Source organism: Morone saxatilis, unplaced genomic scaffold (assembly GCF_004916995.1).
Source record: "Morone saxatilis isolate NCDOM2014 unplaced genomic scaffold, NCSU_SB_2.0 Contig3, whole genome shotgun sequence".
Classification (NCBI taxonomy): Eukaryota; Metazoa; Chordata; class Actinopteri; family Moronidae; genus Morone; species Morone saxatilis.
In genome coordinates, this window is record NW_023339873.1 from 19303216 (window position 1) to 19324108 (window position 20893).

General features: G+C 40.8%; 2 protein-coding genes across 4 annotated transcripts in view; both read left to right on the forward strand.

The window, feature by feature from the left end:
- sobpa (sine oculis binding protein homolog (Drosophila) a) overlaps positions 1 to 2348 on the forward strand; it is a 39896-nt gene extending 37548 nt beyond the window's left edge. For all 3 annotated transcript variants that reach the window (XM_035673807.1, XM_035673805.1, XM_035673806.1), the window contains one exon: positions 525 to 2348. The gene's annotated coding sequence lies outside the window, so the exon portion shown is untranslated. The remainder of the gene's footprint in view (positions 1 to 524) is intronic.
- A 6374-nt stretch (positions 2349 to 8722) lies between these two features.
- Positions 8723 to 20893, forward strand: part of rock2a (rho-associated, coiled-coil containing protein kinase 2a) — a 33523-nt gene continuing 21352 nt past the window's right edge. Inside the window, 1 exon segment of the mRNA XM_035673987.1 lies at positions 8723 to 9634. Coding sequence (XP_035529880.1) covers positions 9536 to 9634 — 99 coding nt within the window. The 5' untranslated portion in view covers positions 8723 to 9535.

The following is a 20893-nucleotide window of genomic DNA, read 5'->3' on the forward strand; positions in this document are numbered from 1 at the left end:
CTGGAATGAATCATAACCTTCACATACTTTAAGATACCAATTTCTGATTATTGATAGAGAGAATGTAAAATCGGTTTGCCGTATCTCACTTTGCCTACTTGTCTGCAATATCATACAGCATGCATTATGAAATATCTAAAACATTATGTAAAATTTACATCACCAGAGAAGCAGACACTGAATAGTTCATTCTTTACTTGCCCAGAAGTGTCCTCAAGCTGATTCTGATTGCTTGTACCAAAGAGAGGGATTTACGTGTACAAATTAGGAAGCACTGCTGAAAATTAGAATTTTCTCCAATTTGATCCTCAAGGCTTTTAACATAAAAACTGTTCTTGTGTGGTTCTTTTATAAGCCCTGTTATGCTGATTGGAACACCCCCCTTTTCTCCCACTTACCTTGCGAATAAAGTTGGGGCTGCTTGCTTAACTTCATGCATTGACTTCACAAAAAAACAGCCTTGGGGAGGAGGGGGTTGCTCGCCCAGTGACTCAGTCTAATTCTCCTCCCGCTTTGTTTCACAGATGGACGCTCTGAGGACCACAGTGCCATCAATGACACTCACTTGTCCACCCCCCACCTCCAAATCCCACTCCTCCCAACTACACCACCGCACACGTGCACACACAAACAATTTTCTTGTCCTCACTCATCGTCCAGTCTACCAGCACCACAAATCGCCTTTGACGACTGATGAGAGTCCAATCAAATATGTTGATGTGTATCATAGTCGAGCAGACAGGACTCCTTTTGTCCATGTGACAGACACTCTGATGGACTGAACTTCTACAGACTTGATGTCATGGCCAGCAGGATCGCTTGATCTTTGAACTGCAGACAGTGTCCCTGCAACAGGAGGACTTTACCCCGCTGCTTCTCTCCTCATTTAGAGACTCTCAGCCCACACTGGCTCTTATAGCTTATCCACTCTCCCCTATCAACGCAAATGCCCCCTGTATTGTCTGTTACTATGGAACACACTATGAGCTGCTGCTGGGACATTAGTGAAGGAGCCCCGTAGAGAGATTTCCATCCCTCAGTGAAATGCTCCTATTTCGGTCCAACCTGGTGCCACACCACAGGTACAAAATCTCTGCTCCAGTAAGTGTTATTTTTTCTCACACAGTTTGTCACTAAGGTATAGACCTATTTCACAATGTTTCGATTGTAGAGCCACAGAGCTGGCAAAAATGGCAGAAATTCTGCTGTATTTTCTTGGCCTTTGCTTGTGCACAACCAGCAAAAATGTACTTGCCAACCTAACATGTGTTCTGGGTAATTGTGATGGGTGGTAGCTAAAAAGAAGCACAAGCATGAATACTGTTAATGTAATATGACTGAAGGACAATTTAAAAAGATATTTCAATCAGAGGCTGCAGAACAGTCCTTGAGAATTATTCCGACTTATTCAGTAAACTAAAGAATCAAATGTTCACCAGCAATTAATTGTCCTGTGGCATCTCTTGGTTTGCTCTTAAAGTTCATTGAACCTCAATATTTATTGTTGCAAAAAATGAGACAGAATCATGATAATCATTCCTTCTACAGAGTTTTGCACCCTCAAGAATGCAGACTGTATGCTTATACAGTAAGTTGTGCTAGTAACAGTAATGGGGGCCCCTGCTGTTTCAAAGCTTACTGCACCTACAAAAGAACTGGGATGACATGGCAATGTAGAAACTCTGCCAACCTGCAATGGGTACTTGGTACCGCAGGCTAGTTCTTAATCTTTTCCACTGGTGATGTTCCTGTAATGGGTTAGTTTGAGACTGGCTGCACTGAATTTAGAGGGGGCGGAGGGAAGCCAGCTCTTTCATAAATAATTCTGTTGGGACCTGGAGGAAAGTAATACTACAGAAATATTTCTACAATAAACACACCAAGGAAAAACTCAATTGGAGATAATTTGAGAAATATTTAAAATGTTGCCTCTTGGTTGTCCACCAATCCTGCCAAGTTGTTTTAATATTAGTTTTAAGCCACATTTAAAGCCAGTGTTTTCCTTGATTCAGTGTCATGCTCTGTGTACAGCTTTTTGGGCACTTTAAGTAAATGCAACACAACTGTCACCCATCCAGTTCGATCTGATCTAGTGACACTGTAGCTTAAGCATGTGAGCTAGGACTCCATCAAACAAAGCCAGCATTTAGTTTACACTCCTATGGAGGAGGTACATTGTACCAGTGCAAGACAAGGTATTATCATATGCCAAAGGCCTCTGGTGTGTTGAAGCAAAACATGTCACCTAGTTTTCAGTGGAAATGGGATTTGAAACTGAAGATTTGACCAGATAATTTATAGTTGCCAAAATAACAAGCACTTATTTAAAAAAAAAAAAAAAAAGGAAGCTACAGGACAACAAGTGGATATCAAAAGCAGCATTACTCTGTTGTCTCTCTTTGTGGTTTATTCAGTCTATAAAGGCCTATGCCGTGTCACACTGCAAGTAAGGTGAAAAACAAATCTGGCTTAAAAACTTAATGCAGGATTTAATCATCAGTTACATTAGATGTACATCGCTTTGCAGTCCTATCTCACTGTTTTTCCTGTAGCCTTTGTTTTAGTTAATTCTGTCTTGGTGAGACATTGTGTGATTATTTCTGTGTCCAAATGAGGCCCGACATTTACTCATACACATATTCACACATACCTACAGTACTCATACTCATACTCATGTCACACACACAATTCACAGTAAGTAAATTTAACTAGGTGTACGTGTGTGTGTGTGTGTGTGTGAGGCAGGTGCAAGCAGAGAGCCCAGTTGAGATTACAGAGTGTTGACTCAGAGTAAGCAGTGTGCAACTCTATCTGTTGCCTGTTAGTCAGGCATTTAGGCTTAGCTTGCTCCTTGCCAAGGCCCAGCTTTGGTGTCACTTTAAGCATTTCCTTGCCCCTGCTTCATTTCTCTCCAAGCAAAGGCAGTGAAAATGCTCTTTTTAAGCTGCCTGTTTCATCTGCCTGTTGCCAAATTGCATTTGTCCATAGGTAGAGATATTCCTTTCACAGATATCCATAAACACAGCATTTCTAAAATTACAGTTTATATCAGAAAAATAGAAATGGAGCAATTGCACCCTTACTTAGAAAGTGAGATTTCCCCATCCAACCGCCAGTTGTCTCAAACAGAATCTTACTGGTGGCAGAACAGAAATCAGGACTGAAGTAACAGAGAAATGGGACACTGTAGTTTCTGTGGCTGTGCTGTCTAAAAATGTGGGAGTCATATAAAACCAGGGCCAGGGCTAGGATTTCAGTGGTCATGAGCCCCGCCCTCACCAATTTGACCAGGAAACAAAAAGAATGATCTCAGTTATTTCAGTTTGTTATATATTATTTATTTAGTTAACTGTAAAGTTATTCTTTATGTAAATGTTATTTCTTATCAAACTTTTTATATTTTCTATTTATTATGATGTAAAGTCCCCCCTGGTTGCAAAAACATAGAGGAAATGCCCTCAGTATGTTTAATTGTAGCTACAACCCTGTACAAAACTGAGCCACTGATACAGCTCAGGCCAGGCTACAGTTTGCTGTTTGTTAGTGCATGAACCTGCACCATGCAGTTAAAAGAAGGTGGGAGAAGACTGTTCTGTTGGTTTTCAAAATGATCAATGTGTCCTGGTTAGCTTGTTTACTGCTCCAAGCTAACACTTTCGCATACACTGCAAAAAACAGGAAGACTGACCTTGTAAAAGAAAAGAAAGGAGTCAGTGTTGTTAGTACATGACATGTAGACTAAGAAATTTATGTCCTGCTAACAGTGGACACGAATGATGGCTATGTGGGCAGATTGCCATAAAATGCACTGAGCACATTGATGTTAATCAGAGGATGAACCCCTTCCTATTCGGACACTCTATGAGCTTTCCTCTAGCGCCACCCTCAGGACAAAATATCAGCTTTGTACATGAAATATCTAAAGCTAATGGCCAGTAAGAAATAGTTCACTTTTTGGCAAATACACTTATTTGCTCTCTTGCTGAGAGTGAGATTAATCTGTCCTTTAAGTGTGAAGCTACAGCCAGCTGTCTGGAAGACTGGAAACAGGGGGGAAAGCTAGCCTGGCTCTGTCCGAGGGTAGAAAAAAACCTACCAACACCTCTAAAGCTCACTGCACATTAGGCTATATCTTGTCTGTTACCACAGCTAAGCTTGTGTATTTCCCAAATGTCTGTTCTGTACATTTGCTCCCCAGAGGACAAAAGCGAATTGTTTTGGTGACCTTTTCCTGACCCTTCTTCTTGGCTCCAGTCTCCAGTCACTTTCTCTACCAGAAATGTTACACTGATTTACAAAGGTGAAGGGGGCTTCATTTTTGATGAGGAACTAACCAAATTCTTTTATTATGTCTGGTTTTTCTCCTGCCTGACACTTTCACACACACATTCAGACACACACAGACAAAACAACATGCATGTTATGTCTGACCCTGATCTGCACCATGTTGTGTTGGCGTTGCAAACGGTATACCGTCCACGTCTGAGGCAGTTATTGATGACATGAGAGCCTAACTCTCAAGTGGAAATCCTGGACCACTGAATCAGTCTCGGTGATGGCAAACAGACTTGTGACAAATCTCCAGCATTCCTTTTTTGATGATGGACTACAGGCCTGGTCAGCAGCCTGAATTATGCAATGACAACTAACTCCAACCCTAATATAGACGCGTGGTCCACAGACAAAATAAAACATGACATGACTTCATGTTACTTTTCAAAAACAACAGAGAAGTTGCCTTAACTCTTGCTTGTATAATCTCTACAGTTAAGACAATGATGCTCGCTTGTAAAGAAGACTCCCTTCTTTGTACAAAATGAAATATACCAGAAACAACAACTTTGTTATCTTGCTAGTGTCAATGTATAGATGATCAGCTTTTTCTGTAACTTGTATGAACCCTCACATTTTTGCTAAGAAGAAACCCTCCTCCTAAATTCCTTGTTCCTAAACATCCAATCTGTTCAACGTTTTAACTTGTGGTGGACTGTCAATCTTTTTGTGTACATTTTATAGTATTATTTATTGTTGACAAGATTTGCATTTGCAAATAATAAAAAAAAGTGAAGGTGGTTTGACCTGAGCATTCTATTCCAATGTAAATGCCTGGTGAACAGTGAAAAGCTTTTTTTAATTATTAAAATGGAGAAAACAGTGATATGAGGAGATGATCTTCTGTCTTTTTATTATGACGTTGTAACATGTACATAACATGTGGCCAAAATTGCTTTGGAAAATAATCATTTTTTGTGTTGTAACAGTATTTGTTTTATCCAGTGAATTGCTCATGAAGACAAATAAATAAGAGGCACACACAACCTTGTTTCAGATGGGTCATATCTGCTCATTCTATGTACATGTACACATGAAGGTCAAACAACAGAGTATTAGCTTTACTAGAGATCACATGAAACTGTAATCTTTTTTTAGGATATATTTACTGGGACATTTTGACACGATTCCTCGCTTCATCACATAATTTACAACATGCCAGAATCTGTGGAAACCCGTGAAAATCACAATTAATAACTGGCAGGAGAATTTCAGAGGTGTCACGTTGTTAAGTCAAAATTTTCTACAGTAACAACTTTGATATAAACACAGAGAAAAAGCTGTGTAAGGACAAAAGGGACAATTCCTGGCAAATTGTAAATTTTTTTAATCTCTAATACAATTTACAGTACTCCGTATTTGTTTCCTGTATATGAACTACAGCATTACATACAGCAAAATGGTAACCATTCAATGCGCATGAAAACATTTGATTATAGAGAATCAGTACAGTATACGGTAGCGCCCTTCAGGCAAGTATCTGACCTAATCTTAGGAACCCATATCAATGAGCTACAAATTGTCAGCCAATCTGAATAAAGTTTAATATGCCAACAGAAACCAGCTCCTAAACAAGAATGACACATGCACCTACCAGTTAAATACAGTCACGCTAACAGCTCTAAAATGTGATTAATAATTAATGCACAAATGATTACGTGTTTAAATACATTTTAGAATATTGAATCATTCATAACTAGTTAGGCTTTTGGTTATACCATTTAAATATTGATGAGGAGGAAGATGACAGGGATTGAAAATAAAAGTGAGTTTAGTAATTACTTTGTATTATTATTACTACAATAATTAGCCCACCAGTAATGCTAGTTACATAATGATTTAGGCTATAAATTGGTGGATATATGTGACTAATAAAATGTCAGAAATAATTGGTGATATAGTGACATTTCAATATTATTTTAGAAATAAACCCACTTTTAGTGAAGCAACAAACTGTTTTGAAGTAATCCATCTGCTTTGACTGCTCTAACTTGTTATGGTGTACAGTTGGAGGGATATATCTGACTTTTAGGTCACAGCTCTGCGGATGAGAAATGTGGATTTAATGGTCTCTAGCGCCATCTTATGGCTCCTCAAAGTATCGGCCCATTCCTTAGTAGGAAGGTAATGGGAAAAGACTTGATTTCCTCATTGGGGAGATATAAACAAGAAGTGGACACAATTTAATGAACACACAGTAAAATGCATGGATACAACAGCTGTGTGGAAAAAAACTTGTCAGTCAAAGATATGTTGAGGTGATTCATTTATATTTTACCACCCTGTATGCATATATGGAAGAGACAAAATAACATGAACATATTCCAACGTAGAGAATATATTATATAAGATGAAATAAGTTGAAGATTATTATTCTATTATTAACTTATTGACAATATACTGTTTTAATAAAAAAACAAAACAAATCAGACTTTGTCTGGGATAAAACAGGACTTATTTTAGTCATTGTTTCTGTATACTAATAATACATTGTTATTAGCATTAACAATAGTTATTTTTGTCATTATTGCATTATTTATTATTCTTCTGCAGTAGTCCTTATATTATTCAAAATAATAATAATACATAAGCCTTTTTCACTGAAGACATTTTGACATGTCACAGTAGGAAAAGCACAGCTGTAGTAATAATAAATATAATATAATCAAAGTTAATGTTGGCTGAATTCCATTTAGCTGCTTCAGTTTCAGGACCCCGGTGTTGTTCCTGCTGGTTCACTGTCACATTGTCTTGGCTCTCTGAGACACTTGAATCGAACTGAGCCATCATTAAAGTTATTAATAACTCCTGTGCTTTTACTACAATGACAACAATTGATTTTGTGGAAAAGGACTATAAAACATACAGATACACTGTATGAATTTACTAGACTGCTCGAGCGACGTCTTCAGTGTACAGAAACTTAATTTATACAAATAAATTAAAACCTGTTCAAAATAAAAACTTAATATATCTCCTAAACCGGTTTAACAAACAAAGATAAAATAAAAAAAGAAAAGTAATGAGAATTTTCTCAGGCATGAGCGGCGTCAGCAGGGGTGCAGTGTGTTTCTTTTTCCCACCTCTGATTGCTGCTTTGGAAATCAACGACTCAATTAAACTTCATCAACAATCTGGAATCTGAATCAAGATGAAGAGTAAAGTCATAGGTCACACTGCCTTTGTCTCGTATTTGCCTTTACCAAAAATGATCAGATCAAATAAATTCAGATTAGTAGATAAAATGAGTTCAGAGTGGTGGCTGTAATGTCTGGCGTACTGCTTCATCTCTCCTTCGATAAGTGATGAGACACGATTACTGAAAACATCCTGGTTTGGTTTTATAAGCTGAAAGAGGAGATTAGAGGTAAAACATGCAGGCAGTTCATCACTGTGTTGACTCACACTACATTTCCCAGGTATCACCTGTCAAACAAACTACTATCAGAGCTTTTCCTTGAATTTTCTATTATTAAAGTTCATGTTTCTGTAGGTGGCGCTCATGTGTTTGTCTGTTCCACCACTGTGGCTGCTGCTCCTGATGCAAACTGTTCCAAATAAAGAAAATGTAAAATGCATCACTTCCTGTTACTGATACAGGATTGTTCCCAGGAAAGAGCTCAGCCAGCTGTGTATTGAATGGCAAATGTAAATGTAAATGGCTGCAGACTGAATGACTGTTGTACTACGCCAGTGAAAGGAACAACAGCTGAACAGTTATTGTGGAAAGATTTGAAAGCAGTTCATTATAATAGAGAGATGCATTAAGCTGGAGCAAGGTGAAGGGATGTATCTGTGGTCCAAGTGCTCCCTCTGTTGTGTGAGACAGAATACATCACCCCAAACTCCCACACTTTATTGTTAATTATTTATTTAATACAATCATTACACAGACACATTTGTCCTGCTATCCTGTTCATTTCTGTTACTGAGATCATATCCTAGTGAAAATCCTAGTGAAAACAAGATATCCACTATAGATCCCAGAGGGTGCATATTATCCTTAATAGTTGATTTGATCAGTTACAAGGAGCAGGTTGGATGTATTATTATTGTAATGAATATCATCAGATTTTGGTGATATGAAACTTTAAAAAAGCTGGAACCCTTTCTCTATGTGTAAATGGTACACTTAATTACTGCAGAAAAAAACTTTATTTTTCAGATTTAGTTGTGGGAGTGAAAGCCAATCAGAGGATTATCTGTTGGATTGTCAAATATCTGGAATACTGTCATATGTACTATTCTGTTTACCAGCTAATAACTCGTTTTTACAACAGCGTGAAAGTATAAAACAAAGTCAAAGACAGAGGCAGACAGACAGGGAGATAGAGGCGCAGGAGGACCGATGGCTCATGGGTAACTGAGTTCTCGGTGTGTTGATGTCAGGGGGAGGGAGAGAGGCTGACTCAGTGTGTGTTGGTGTGTGTAGATGTGAGTGTACGGCGAAGAAGTCAGCCGCTGGAGGACTTTTCTCCGCGAATAAAACTACTTATCTGTGTGAACAAAGCCGACAACGAGGACAGGACGAGGAGGACTAATGCGAAAATGCGAGAAGAAATCCAGGAAGAGAGTGTCTGCTTATTAAAAATTCAGCGCGGGAGAACAGACATTATCGCCCCTTCGGAGGACTTGTGGCAGCACTGAGGAGAAACTACAGCACTAACGGGCTACAAACCTCGTTGAATGGGGTGAAACGAAGCGGAATCTCCTAAAAGGCGAGTCCAAAGCATTTCCAAGCGGCCAAAAAACCAAAAGGGAAGGGGAGGAGAGGGGGGCAAAGAAAACGCCCTGCTGCCGCTGCCTGTTGCTGCTGTCTCCACATTCAAACTTTATCGCCGAGTTGGAAAAAATGCATCTTTCAGTCAGCGGGAGGTGATCCTTCAGTGTAACGTTATCTTTATTAGCTCAGAGCCACACTGCTAGCCTAACTCAAAGGCCCGCTCTCTCGGCAAGTTTTGGGAAGCGGGTGGGTGGTGGTGGTGTTGGGGGGGGAGTCTCTCTTTGCTTTGGGAATATTTTTCTCTTCATTGTGCACAGTATTCCTGTTGGAAGCGATTTGGGTGGGCTGAGAGCCCAAGGCTGCTCCGCTAGGCCCACGGCCATTAGCCAGGAACAAAGAGGTTTCACATGTAAACTCAGAAACTGTTCGGGACAACCTCTTAATATTTTACCCAACTTTGACCGAGCCGACGCTGCAGTCATGTCGCTGGGCGCCGAGAGGAGGATGGAAACCCGGCTCAAGAAGCTGGAGGACATGATCAGAGATCCCAGATCTGCCATAAACCTGGAAAGTTTGCTGGTAAGTCAAGTGGGACACACCTCATAGATTATTAATGATGCCATGTTGTCTCTTCGCTGAAACGCTAGACACGTATGCACTTCACACACTTCAAGGTAACACTGACATTAAGTTATCTTTCTTTTTTCTTCTTTTCCTTCCCGGGTTGAAGCCTGCTACTGTTAGCACTGTTTTTACATCAGGCACACTGGGATGCTGCTTTGGACGATTTATTGTCTTGTTATCAATCTACACAGTTACCATTCTGGCCTGAAATCAGACATTTTGTCATATTTTTTTCTAGATCTACCAAAATAAGAGCCTGCTGGTGGATATACTGTAGATAGGCCTGATTTAATACCGAAGACTGAGTGCAGACAGTGCAGTTTGGGGCTCTGTGAAGTGTATGTACAGATTAGGATTAACTAGTGGAGAATGCCCCACTTGGTGTGTTTATGGAGACTGATATTTCCAGCTAAAACTTCCTCATGGGTAACAGTTAGGCCCACCAGACCAGGATCATCCCACTACCTTCTAGTTTATACAGTACACACCTATTCTGGTCTTGTCCACCCAGTACCAACCTTTGTGTATTTGTTTTTTAAATGTTTGACTGAGACAAAACTCTTAAATCTTAAAATGAATGTATTTATATATCCGTTTCTGGAACGATGATGATGATACAAGTCAGAACTGGTGACTCATTCAAAAATCTAAACTACAGGGCACGCTATCCTTGGCACGATTGATAAGATGGAAAAGTGTTGAATCAAAATTACTTTTAATATGTAAAACCTCGACCTGTCAGTGCATGTACAAACTGACAGCTCAGTTATTCCCCGTTATGTCCCATCATAGAGATTCTGCTTTAACATGACTCTTTCAAACATATTTTTCTAAGAAGTGAGCTGATGCATTTTCAGCACTTTTCTCTGAACTGAAGTGGTGAGACTGGTTTCCTAGATTGTCTCATGTTGTCCCCGTAAGATTGAATCACCTTTTTTTTTACAGCTCTTCATGAGTCATGATTGAGAATTAAAAATATTTTTTGACCATAGTAAAATGGATGAATCTGATCCAGTGTGATTGTCAGTCTATGGATGGACCAGTTCATCATACAAAATCAAAATAGGGTATCATTGTCCACTTTAACAAATAGCAGCTTTCTTTTGGAGAATAAAGTTTAGATTATTTGGCAAAGGATTGATACTTGTAATACTATGAACTGGGTATGGTGAAGAAGTAAAAGGGGTATACCCTTTGACAGATGCTTTGGCTGCCCTAAAGTTGCATAAGGCAGTGGAAAAATCCTCCCATTGTACCAGTGTATAACATGACATCAGGCTGAAATGGGAAAGACGGCCTTCTGACATTTTAGTTTAACCCTGTTAGATTCATTTCTCCACACGAACTAACAAATCTGAACTTGAGGGGAAAACATTTGGAATGATCTGACCAGAGACAGCTCCAGTGTCTGGACACAAGCATGCTGTTTTCAAACCCTCTCCTCTAACTGTAATCCAGAGCCAGCGCTGTGTCACAGTGCCTGCGTTAGCTGTGAAGTTACATCCATCTTAGTGGTGGTGTTTGAATTTCTGGGCCCCCTAACTGAGTCTGACAGAGGGCAAACACACTGTCGGGTCTATCTCAAAAAGCATCACCTCACCCCTTTTAATGGGCCCCATCTAGCTTGGGGCCCCCCTGTACATACCCTCCTCCCCTGTTCCCCCTCCACGCTTCTTGAGGCACTCCTGGTCCCTTAAAACATTTAGCAGAATACTTGCTTGAACACCGGTGGTGTTTACTTCCTGCACGCGAGCCGGAGAGATAGAGGTGTTGAGTGTTTGAGACAAAAGTTGAGTGGGAAGCATGCGTAGGAGAGAACAGGCTGCAGTTTTCCATTTTTAGCAGCCCCGGCGCTGTCGCTGGGATCAAGAAGTTTTGCTGCTCACAGTGGGATTCAAACACACTCTCGCGCACACACAAACACTAAGGGCTCAGAAATGTCCTTTTTTGCAGGTGGAATAAAAACATGCATACTTTAAGTGCCTTAATAATTGCTCACAGGCTCATATTCGGTAAACAATGAATCACAAATCCCCTGGTATGGTGGCATAGCAACAGCGTTAAAAAAACAAAAACATCAGAGGAAGCTGCTTTGTTGACTATGATATAGGCTCTTAAATAACTGCATGGTAGACAAAACTCTGTAATTAATTTCAGGTTTGTACTTTGCAGTCCACTTGAAGATAGATGTATTTAGAATTTTCCAAGGAGCAGTGGGCTGTCTACCCTGAGGATACGGAAAGCTGACAGGGAGGAATCTGCAGCATCTGTCAAGTAAACTCATTGACCTTCCTGTAAAGAAAGCTGACCCTTTATAAGCTGGGATATACAGTACTGTACTCTGCCATTATAATTCCACTGTAAACAGTTTTGTCTTCTATAACAAACCAATTCATTCATTCACATCCCCTTTGAAAAAGAACAGAATACTCAGCAAAAAAATCACACAAACGGTGCTTTAATGGCGCCGTACACTGTGGCCGTATAAACTCTAAATCACTCTATTGCCTCTATCAGCGTCTGATCGAATGCAGCCCCAAGTCTCAGCAACCTTCCCCTGGTTCAAACTGTAGTGATTTGGCTGCGCCGCACTGCTGACCGAAGTGCTGGACTGACTTGGCAGCTCCGCCTACAGGGAGCGATTGTTGAGGGCAAGCGAAAGAAAGGGCATTTTTCGAGATAAAGAAAAATACAGACACTTGATTGCAAGTCACATAAGTTGCCTTTCTGCCGTCCTAAAGGAAATGACCTCATTGAGTAAATAGTTGGCAGCTATACATGGGGCTCAAAGTCCCTGCGAATGGCTGCACTTTCCCCTTTCACTTCTCAGCCTTATCTCTTTCCCCCTGGCTCTGCTTCTCTCTCTCGGCCTGCAGCTCAGCCCCTCCTCTCGGGCTTGTTAAACACACTGCAGGTATTTTAACTGTAGCTCCAGTCCAAAGCCTTTTGATAGAGCTGCAGCCCTGGTCCTGCCAGATTACTTCATGCCCAGCACTTAAGTGTGAACGATACGAGACATCCAGATCATCTGTTGGTGGCGGACCCTGACAGTCTCCCTCATATTCACAATGCGAACACATCCAATAACTAAATGCACTTGTTTTGTTGCGCATAGTGCTGATTCATTACATTCTCTCCACTTCTTTTTCTGCTCTTTGTTCCTTTCTTCTTCTCACGCAGCATCTCCTGTCTCCCCCTTTTTTCTCAGCCTTCTCTGCTCCTTTCCATTTCTCTTATCTTATTGCCCCCCCCCGGCTCATACTGGAACGTCTTCCTTTAATGTGTAGCTCTGTAGGGAGGTGGGGAGTGTGTCTTGTTCTCTGTCTTTACCCTGATAGTCAACCTGAGTGTCCGCTTCGTCTCTGGAGTGCAGTTGAGTTGCTCTCAGCCAAGCAGCAGCAGTCCCGGCTTCAATGTGCTAGCTGGATAGAAACACTGCCTTATAAGGCACTGGGGACGGTGGCCCCAGCCAATTTTTTTTTCTGCAAAACAAGCTAGCCTCTGCTCCACACCTCCTCTGGTGAGACGGTCGGGCCTCTCTGCAGGCTTTTTTTGGTTTTTGCTCCACTTCAGTGAAGAAGACCCGACGTCTTCCGGGTGTGCAATCCCTCAGCGTCACGCTTCACTTCAGCTATGTGTCGTCTGGTCTTCTTTAGTGGTCAGAACTAAGACACATTCTCAGGATTATCAGCAATAGATGGCCCACCAGAGGGTTTTCTAAATATCTATGATCATTTTCGTGTCAGGGCTTATATTCCTATTTCACTTACACTTTCACTCACTTATGTTGTCTCTGTACAAAGTAATTAGAAAGAATTTGTCCTTAAAGGAATAGGCTGACATTCCGGGGAATATGTAGCCACAGCCAGCAGCAGATTAGCTTAGCTCAGCACAAAGACTGGAAATGGGGAAACAGCTAGCCTTGCTCCGTTTGAAGGTAACAACATCTACCTTCCAGCAGCTCTTGAGATCACTAATTAACGTTTTATTTTGTTAGTTTAATCGGTACAAAAGACGGAAGTGTTTTCTGTGGAGGTATGTGTGAGTAGTTTTGGGCCATATGACTTCCTGGAGTCTCCACTGGTGCGCCTATCAACCTCACTGTGAGACACCAGGGATTTACTGCACCTGGCCAAGAAATAGTCTGAGACATAACGCCCTGTAAAACCACAATGTGTCCTTGTACACTTTGGTTTCTGTATGCATTAAACAAATGAGATATAAGGTAGGGTAGTAACTATAGACAGAATTCACAGTTCAGTATGTACCTCGGTTTTGGGGTGATGGTTCAGTACGTTTTTGGTACAGCAGGGAAAACTCTAACACTGGCACTGTCAATAATAACAGAAATGTCAGTAATGCTCATTTAACATGCACATGTGAAGTGACTTTGTAGCGAGACTCAAGCACCATATGCTTAAATCCTGTATTTTCTACCACTGAGTATAGTCACATATCTGCAGAGATAAACACTCTGTAGCATTAGTTTTTATTTTGGCACAGCTGCACCTACAGTGAGAGGCTCTCTTTGTTGGTCTCATTCTGACATACAGCTACAGCTGGTAGACAACAGCTGGTGCACTGCCAAGACTTTCTGGGTAAAGCTATAGAATTTGTGCTCTGTGCATGCGAATAGTAGACATAAATTGACTATTTTGACAGTAATTGGGTCACAAGGCCAAAACCAAGTCGCATAGTGAACTGAATGCCCTGCACCGAACGGTTCAAATACTTACTGAATTAAGAAGACACGTTGTGGTTGTACAGGTTGTAGTGTGGGGAACATTTTTTTTTAATTTAGTAGCTATATCTTAAAAAGTTAGAAACACATCTTGCTTAAATGTTGTGCACTGTTAGACATTTGCTCAAGTACTATATAGTATGTTACATATTGAATTGAAAAAGGTTTTGGATTTTGGGACCCTAAGTTGGCGGAGAATCACATTTTACAGACAAAATCTGTGGTAAAATGGCTCCACTTAAGTTGAATAGGCTAGATTGTTGTTGATTTCCCTGCTGCTGTGATACATCAAACAGCTGTTTACTATTTACCTGAAGCTAACTTCTTACTGGCAGGAAAATTATGTCAAAATGATTTAAGAAGTAATGTCTTGGCAACAAAAATGTCTGTCACTGATAAATCACGAGGCTTGTTATTTTGCTTTAAAAGGTAAAAGGATTTCCCCGGCCTGCTGTAAAACATTCATTACAAACTGAGCAAAAATCAGTCCAGCACTCACCCACACACATAAATATACACATACTTCACAGCACCTTGATTACACATTATATAATACCTTGGACAACTGGAACAAGACATGAGCTTACAGGGACGTGAGAAGGAATGCAACAAATGAGGAAGAACTTAATCTTCAGAAATTAATGGCTATGCTGTATGTCCAGAAACACTAAAACATAGCTTTAACTCAAATTATTACTACTATGCCCATCTGGTCGTATGATAAACCATTAAATAAACCGCAATGAGTCTAATCCATTCTCGTAATATGACATTCGGACTAGGAGCAAAGCTGCAATGGGATGTCTCAATGTGTTTACAATGGTATATGGTTCTCATGTGAAAAGAAAAGTATACACCCTAAGATTTGTCTTAATCTGGTGGATCTTCTTGTCTAGACATAAAGACTGTAGCTGAGATAATGTGGCCGTGCGCGCAGCCTTCAGGAACAATGCAGCGTGGTTTAAATAAAATCATTTAAACTTGTGAATGCAGCTCTGTCTCTTATCTGTGTGCATAGATTTAGGATATCACAGCTCTGTTGGAAGATTTGGCTTCTGAAGAACTTTCACTTTCCACTCTGATAAAAGTGAGAGGAACGTGAGCAAAGTTATGCAAAGCGCACATGTGGCTGATTGTGGCTGCCCTGTGCAAAATCTCACCCTGTTGTGTGAGTGTTAAACAGTTCGATACCTGAGTCTTAATGTATTTTTAGTTTTAAATGAGGCTGTGAGTGAGCAAGGAAGAGAAGAGAACAGGAGTCTCCCACGCATAACCATCCATCCATCTGGCCTCAGCGTTATCATTCCATCACAACCTGCTGGTGAAACAGCCTCCTACACACAGACGCACTTTCTGTCACGCACACACACACACACACATACAGTATATATGCACAAGCTTGGGTGTGCATGGACACACATTTGTGTTCATTTTCACGAGCAAACACGTTATTCACTTGATCTTAGCAACACACAAGCTGCATTGTGTGCAGCCAGCAGCAACGGGCGAACAGTACAACGCATTACCAAACCGCTATGGATTGTCAGTGAGTTCATACAGCTTTCATTTCCTTTAACAAACCCAAACAAGAGCATTTGTATGTGTGCTAGAGTTTAGTCCAGCAGTGTTTTAGTGTTGAGGCTGGCAGTAATATTTCAAATAGTTTGTGCCAGTGCTAAAAATATTTATAAACAAGTTTAACCATGTTCATGCAAAAGGGTTTAAACTGAAACCCTCACTTGAAATCCAGCCTAATGATGTCATTCAAGCGTTCCTGGCTTTTTATTGCAAGTTGGCCCACTATGTCTGTTCAGTGGCAGGGAAAATGGGCTTCTTTACTGCATTAGATAAGGAGGCATGTGGTCAAAACAAAACAAAATAATTATAAATAAACTAAAATAAATGGAGTCATTTATGTATTTGGAGCACAGATTCACCAGTTCCAGACTCTTAAATGTGAATGTGTTATGGTTTTCTTACTCTTATATGATTTATAAGGGTAAGAGTATTTATTTTTTTACAGACTGTTGGTTGGACAAAACGAGACATTTCAAGACATCACCATGGGCTCTGGTGATGGGTTGTGATGGGTTGTTTTTCCTATTTGCTGACATTTTATAGACATTACGATTAATCAAGAAAATAATCAGTAGATTATTCCAGTGGTTCCCAACCTTGTTGGTTTAAGACAGTATCTACTTTGGACCTGTCATCACAGCTTATGGCCTTAATATCAACATAAATTATGAGCAGTTCAGTGATTTTTCCCTTACTATTTTCTTACTCTGATATGATGGTGAACAGACTTTCCTCACAGACTGTTGGTTAGATTATTCCAGTGGTTATAACTTATAATATCTACTTGTTGTGACCTGTCATCACAGCCTTCGTATCAACATAGATCACGAGCAGTGAGTGAATTTTCCCCTTGTGATCTATTTTTCAGAGGCGTCCTGTATTTTGCACGAAAAAAAGAGTAAATTGTGGAGCTTGTGACTCCCAGGTTGGGAACACCTGTGTTAATCGATAATGGAAATAATTATTAGTTGCATTACCGAACTGTTCATCATGTGGATGACTGAAACTATGACACATGTTGCTCTTTACACCTGATGTATCACAAATATTAGCTTGTATATGTCTTTCTTGCTAGAACATGGACATTTTGGACACCAGTATGGTTGGATTGCAGCTAGAAACAACCCAGTGCTGACCACTGCCACTGTAAGGGCAGCCCCCCCATCATGTTTTCTTTTTTCTAAGTGGAACATTATAAGCATTTAGAAAGCTGAGTTTAAGGTTAACATGCAGCAGGACCTTATGTACACGCAGTCCTCCCTTGGCTATGTATTTTTCCTGGCACATTCCTCAGTATACTTTATAATAAAGCACGGGTGCCAAAAAAGGCATAGGGCACAGGAGCATGGGACAGAAATCTGTCAAATGCAAGAGTAAGACATACTCTTGTTATTCCCCGCGGAGACATTAGCTGTGCTATTTGTGAGCCTCTGCAGGATTCCTGTCGTTGTGTCTTGCTTGGAGAGTTTACGGGCCCTGCCTGGCACGGTCCCCTCACTCTGCCCGGCCCACCGTTTATCCCCACAACTATTTTTAAAACGGCTGGAATTCAATCAAAACATTAACTTTCTGCTCAATCCTTTTAAAGCCCAGAGCAGTGCTGCTTGTTTTCTGTTCCACATGCCTAGTGATGAGATGGGTATGAGGGGAGGAAGAGGTTTTTTTTTTTGGGAAGGGGGGGGGGATAACTGTAAATGGAGCAGGAAGACTTTGTGATGCGAGAGGCTTTAAATAGTTGGGTTATTCCTCTCTGTGTTTAGCTCCTTTCAGGTTAACATCATTACATTCCTGACTGGTGGATCCACGTGGCTGTTTATAGGGTGATAAAGCAGGCACAGGGAGATTGACAGCTCCGTAATGTCAACAGCAGGTTGGGTAAATAAAATAGAAAAGAATAGAATGTACTGAAACAGAAAGCCTGCTGCTTCTCTGTAGCTTCAGCTGATTTCAACTCTTTGTATTTTGCAGGAGTTGCTAAGCAACCAGCCATAACCCATTGGCTGGATTACAGTATAGCTGAGATAAAATGCTGAAGTGCTATCTAATAGATATACAACAAGTCGTACTGATAAGCCTAACTGGACAGATAGTCCTATCAGCTCAGGAAGACATTACTGTAAGCCTGTATAGGGAAGTGGCCTCTATATCAAGCTTGGGTTTAGGACCTGACATCCTGGTTTGGAATTATTTAGATCCATTGTTACAAAAAAAATGTTCCCTCTGATGTAAGGGAGGCATCACTCTGGATGAAGATGGGAGGATTGGAACAGGTCCGGATATGTCGGATGCATTAAAGTTTAACTTGTCGATGCAGCTTTACACTTCCCCAGACACTTGTCAGTTATTTAATATTTATAAATAGCCGCTTCAGCTGAATAGCCGAGAAACGTCCTCCAGAGTCCTGTTGGCATTTTTTTACAGTAACGCTAATGGAAGCAAATTAGAAGAGCTGCGTGCAGCTATTTCTCTTGTGTAACTCCAGTGCACTCAACGCCGTATTATGCATGACCTCCAAGTTCTCTGCCAATCATGTCTTGAAACGTCTGCTAATGTGGTTGACAAGGGTATTTTAAAGGGGAATGACACCCATTTTCACAAGCCACAGACAGGCCCAGCGCACACCTCTCCAGAGGCTACTTTGGCTACATTCCCTTCATGTGTCTCCATCCAAGAAAGCCAAACAGTTTTGAAGTGCCGTTTGATTTGCAAAAGAAAAAAAACAATCATGTAGCACACCAGCGCCTCTATCCATCACCAAGGAAACTTGTATTTATTTATTTGGATGTAGATGTAGAAATGACAGAGAAAGGAATGATATGTCACCAGGATGTCCAGTTTGTAGATAAGGAATGTTTGCTACAAGCCTGTGGAGTCCAGCAGAGTGTTTACTTTGCATTTCTCGTGGCAACAGTTGTCTTTTTCATGTCCAAAGTTGGGAATCTGTGAAACTGAATCCCCTCTGCTGTAGGGTGCAGAGCTCTACCTCTACCTGCCATGCTGCTTTGACACCTCCAGCTTTACAGTGTAACAATATGTACATGCTTGATTATTAATAGATCTTTGTGATGCACACTGACCTTTTCCTCACAAAACACTTAGGACTTCTAAACTATTTAGTGGCACTTGATCTCTGTTTGCTTTAAAAGTGCACTGTTTCCATCCATTGCATTGGACAGAAGGTACCTACAGTAAGCTCCACATCTGTCCAGCTGTTTTGCCTCTGCACATCACTAAAACTTTTGCCTGTGATCACTGAGCTAGGAGACAGATAGGTGTGTTTTACTTCTGAAAGTAGGCACCACCCCTGTTGGTTCACTTCAAGAGACCTGAAACACAATGTGGTTACACAGTTAGATGGCTTTATGTTCAGCAGCATCTAATATTTTTCAGCTTTTTCACCTCAGGCGGCTGTGGTTTGGATAGTAAGTTGCTATGAAACCATGTGTTTAAATGATAACAGTAAATAAATACACGTGCATTCAGTTCTCATAAAGGACAGGCCCACATAAAATTCAGTGTTTACAGTTTAAATTTGAACCCAGATTTAACCTAACTAAATGCATGATTTATTTGAGGCATGTTGCATGTTTGTCGTTTATCTAACCAACCTCATACTGATCTGTCCATTCAGCATCTCTCAGTCATATTAAATCTCTGTGAGCATTTATGAAAATGATATGAGCTATATCTGAGCTTGATGCACAGTGACAGCTCCCCCTCCTCCTCAGACCTACAGTATAACAGATGTTCTCCTGGCATCACATACTGTGACTAAGTGAAAATGACGAATGCTGTACATGGAGTCTGCAATTATTTAAAGATACAGGTACAAAGTCTTAGATACTGTATAACAGCCAGTCTTATATATGTTCTTCTCCCTGGTTACTGTCAGGAAATAAGACTTTTTCTTGATTTCTTTACAGTGAGTTGATAATAAAACAGAAAATGTAAATGGCACTTGTGGTTAGGGCAGTTTGTTTTGATTCCCCTGTAAAACAACCACAGTGTCACCGATCTTGTAGCTATCACAACAGCGTCACCTTTTCAAACTGACCACCGTGGAACATCAAGACGTAGGACCTGCAGCGTGCATATGTGCAAATCAGTGAGTAAGTATCAGCAAATTGGGTGTTGATTTCAACTGTGGTTAACATACTTTCTGGTGCTTTTAAAATCTTTTGGCAAGTAAACTGTGTGTCTGAACTCATACAACATACGATGTAGTGGATGCATCGTTTACATGGTCATACCTATAACCTGTAGCTGTCCGGAAGGTGTACTTTTTATTTATTTTTTATTTATTTTGCTGCATGACGAATGTAGAGGCCGGCAGGTAGCGGAAGAAGCTGCTCAGAGGAAATGTACTTGCCACACAGGGGCTCGGCTTCTTGAACACAGTGAAATTTCTGCAGCCCGTGGGTGTTGGATCAATTTTTTGTAATTAGCTGTTGGCGTTGTGGGAGATCCTCGTGCGTGTTGTGCGTGTATGTGTACATGCACACGCCCCCGCAACCCCCTCTCCACCCCCCAGCGTTTTTTTCCCTTAAATAGTAGTTTTGTGTGAGGTCAGTCCTTTAATGGGGAAGTGAAGTTGATATGATGAAACAGCAGCTCGCTGCAGACTGACTGCAGCCGAGCGGAGAGCGATGGAGAGAGCAGGAGGAAAGGCAGATAAGACGGAGGGAGAGCAGCAGAAAAGAGCAAAAGAGACGAGGGGAAAGTGAAGGAGAAATTAGTACAAAGGAAGTGAGAGAAACATGAAACAGATTGTGCCATCTTGTCTAGAACTGTAATGATGGGAGAATGAGAAGACAAGTTTGAAAGCAACCAGTTTAGAGCACTGGGTCAGAGTGGGGTTCTTGCGTTCCCTTATGGCTTGGTCCAGTGTTTCAAAC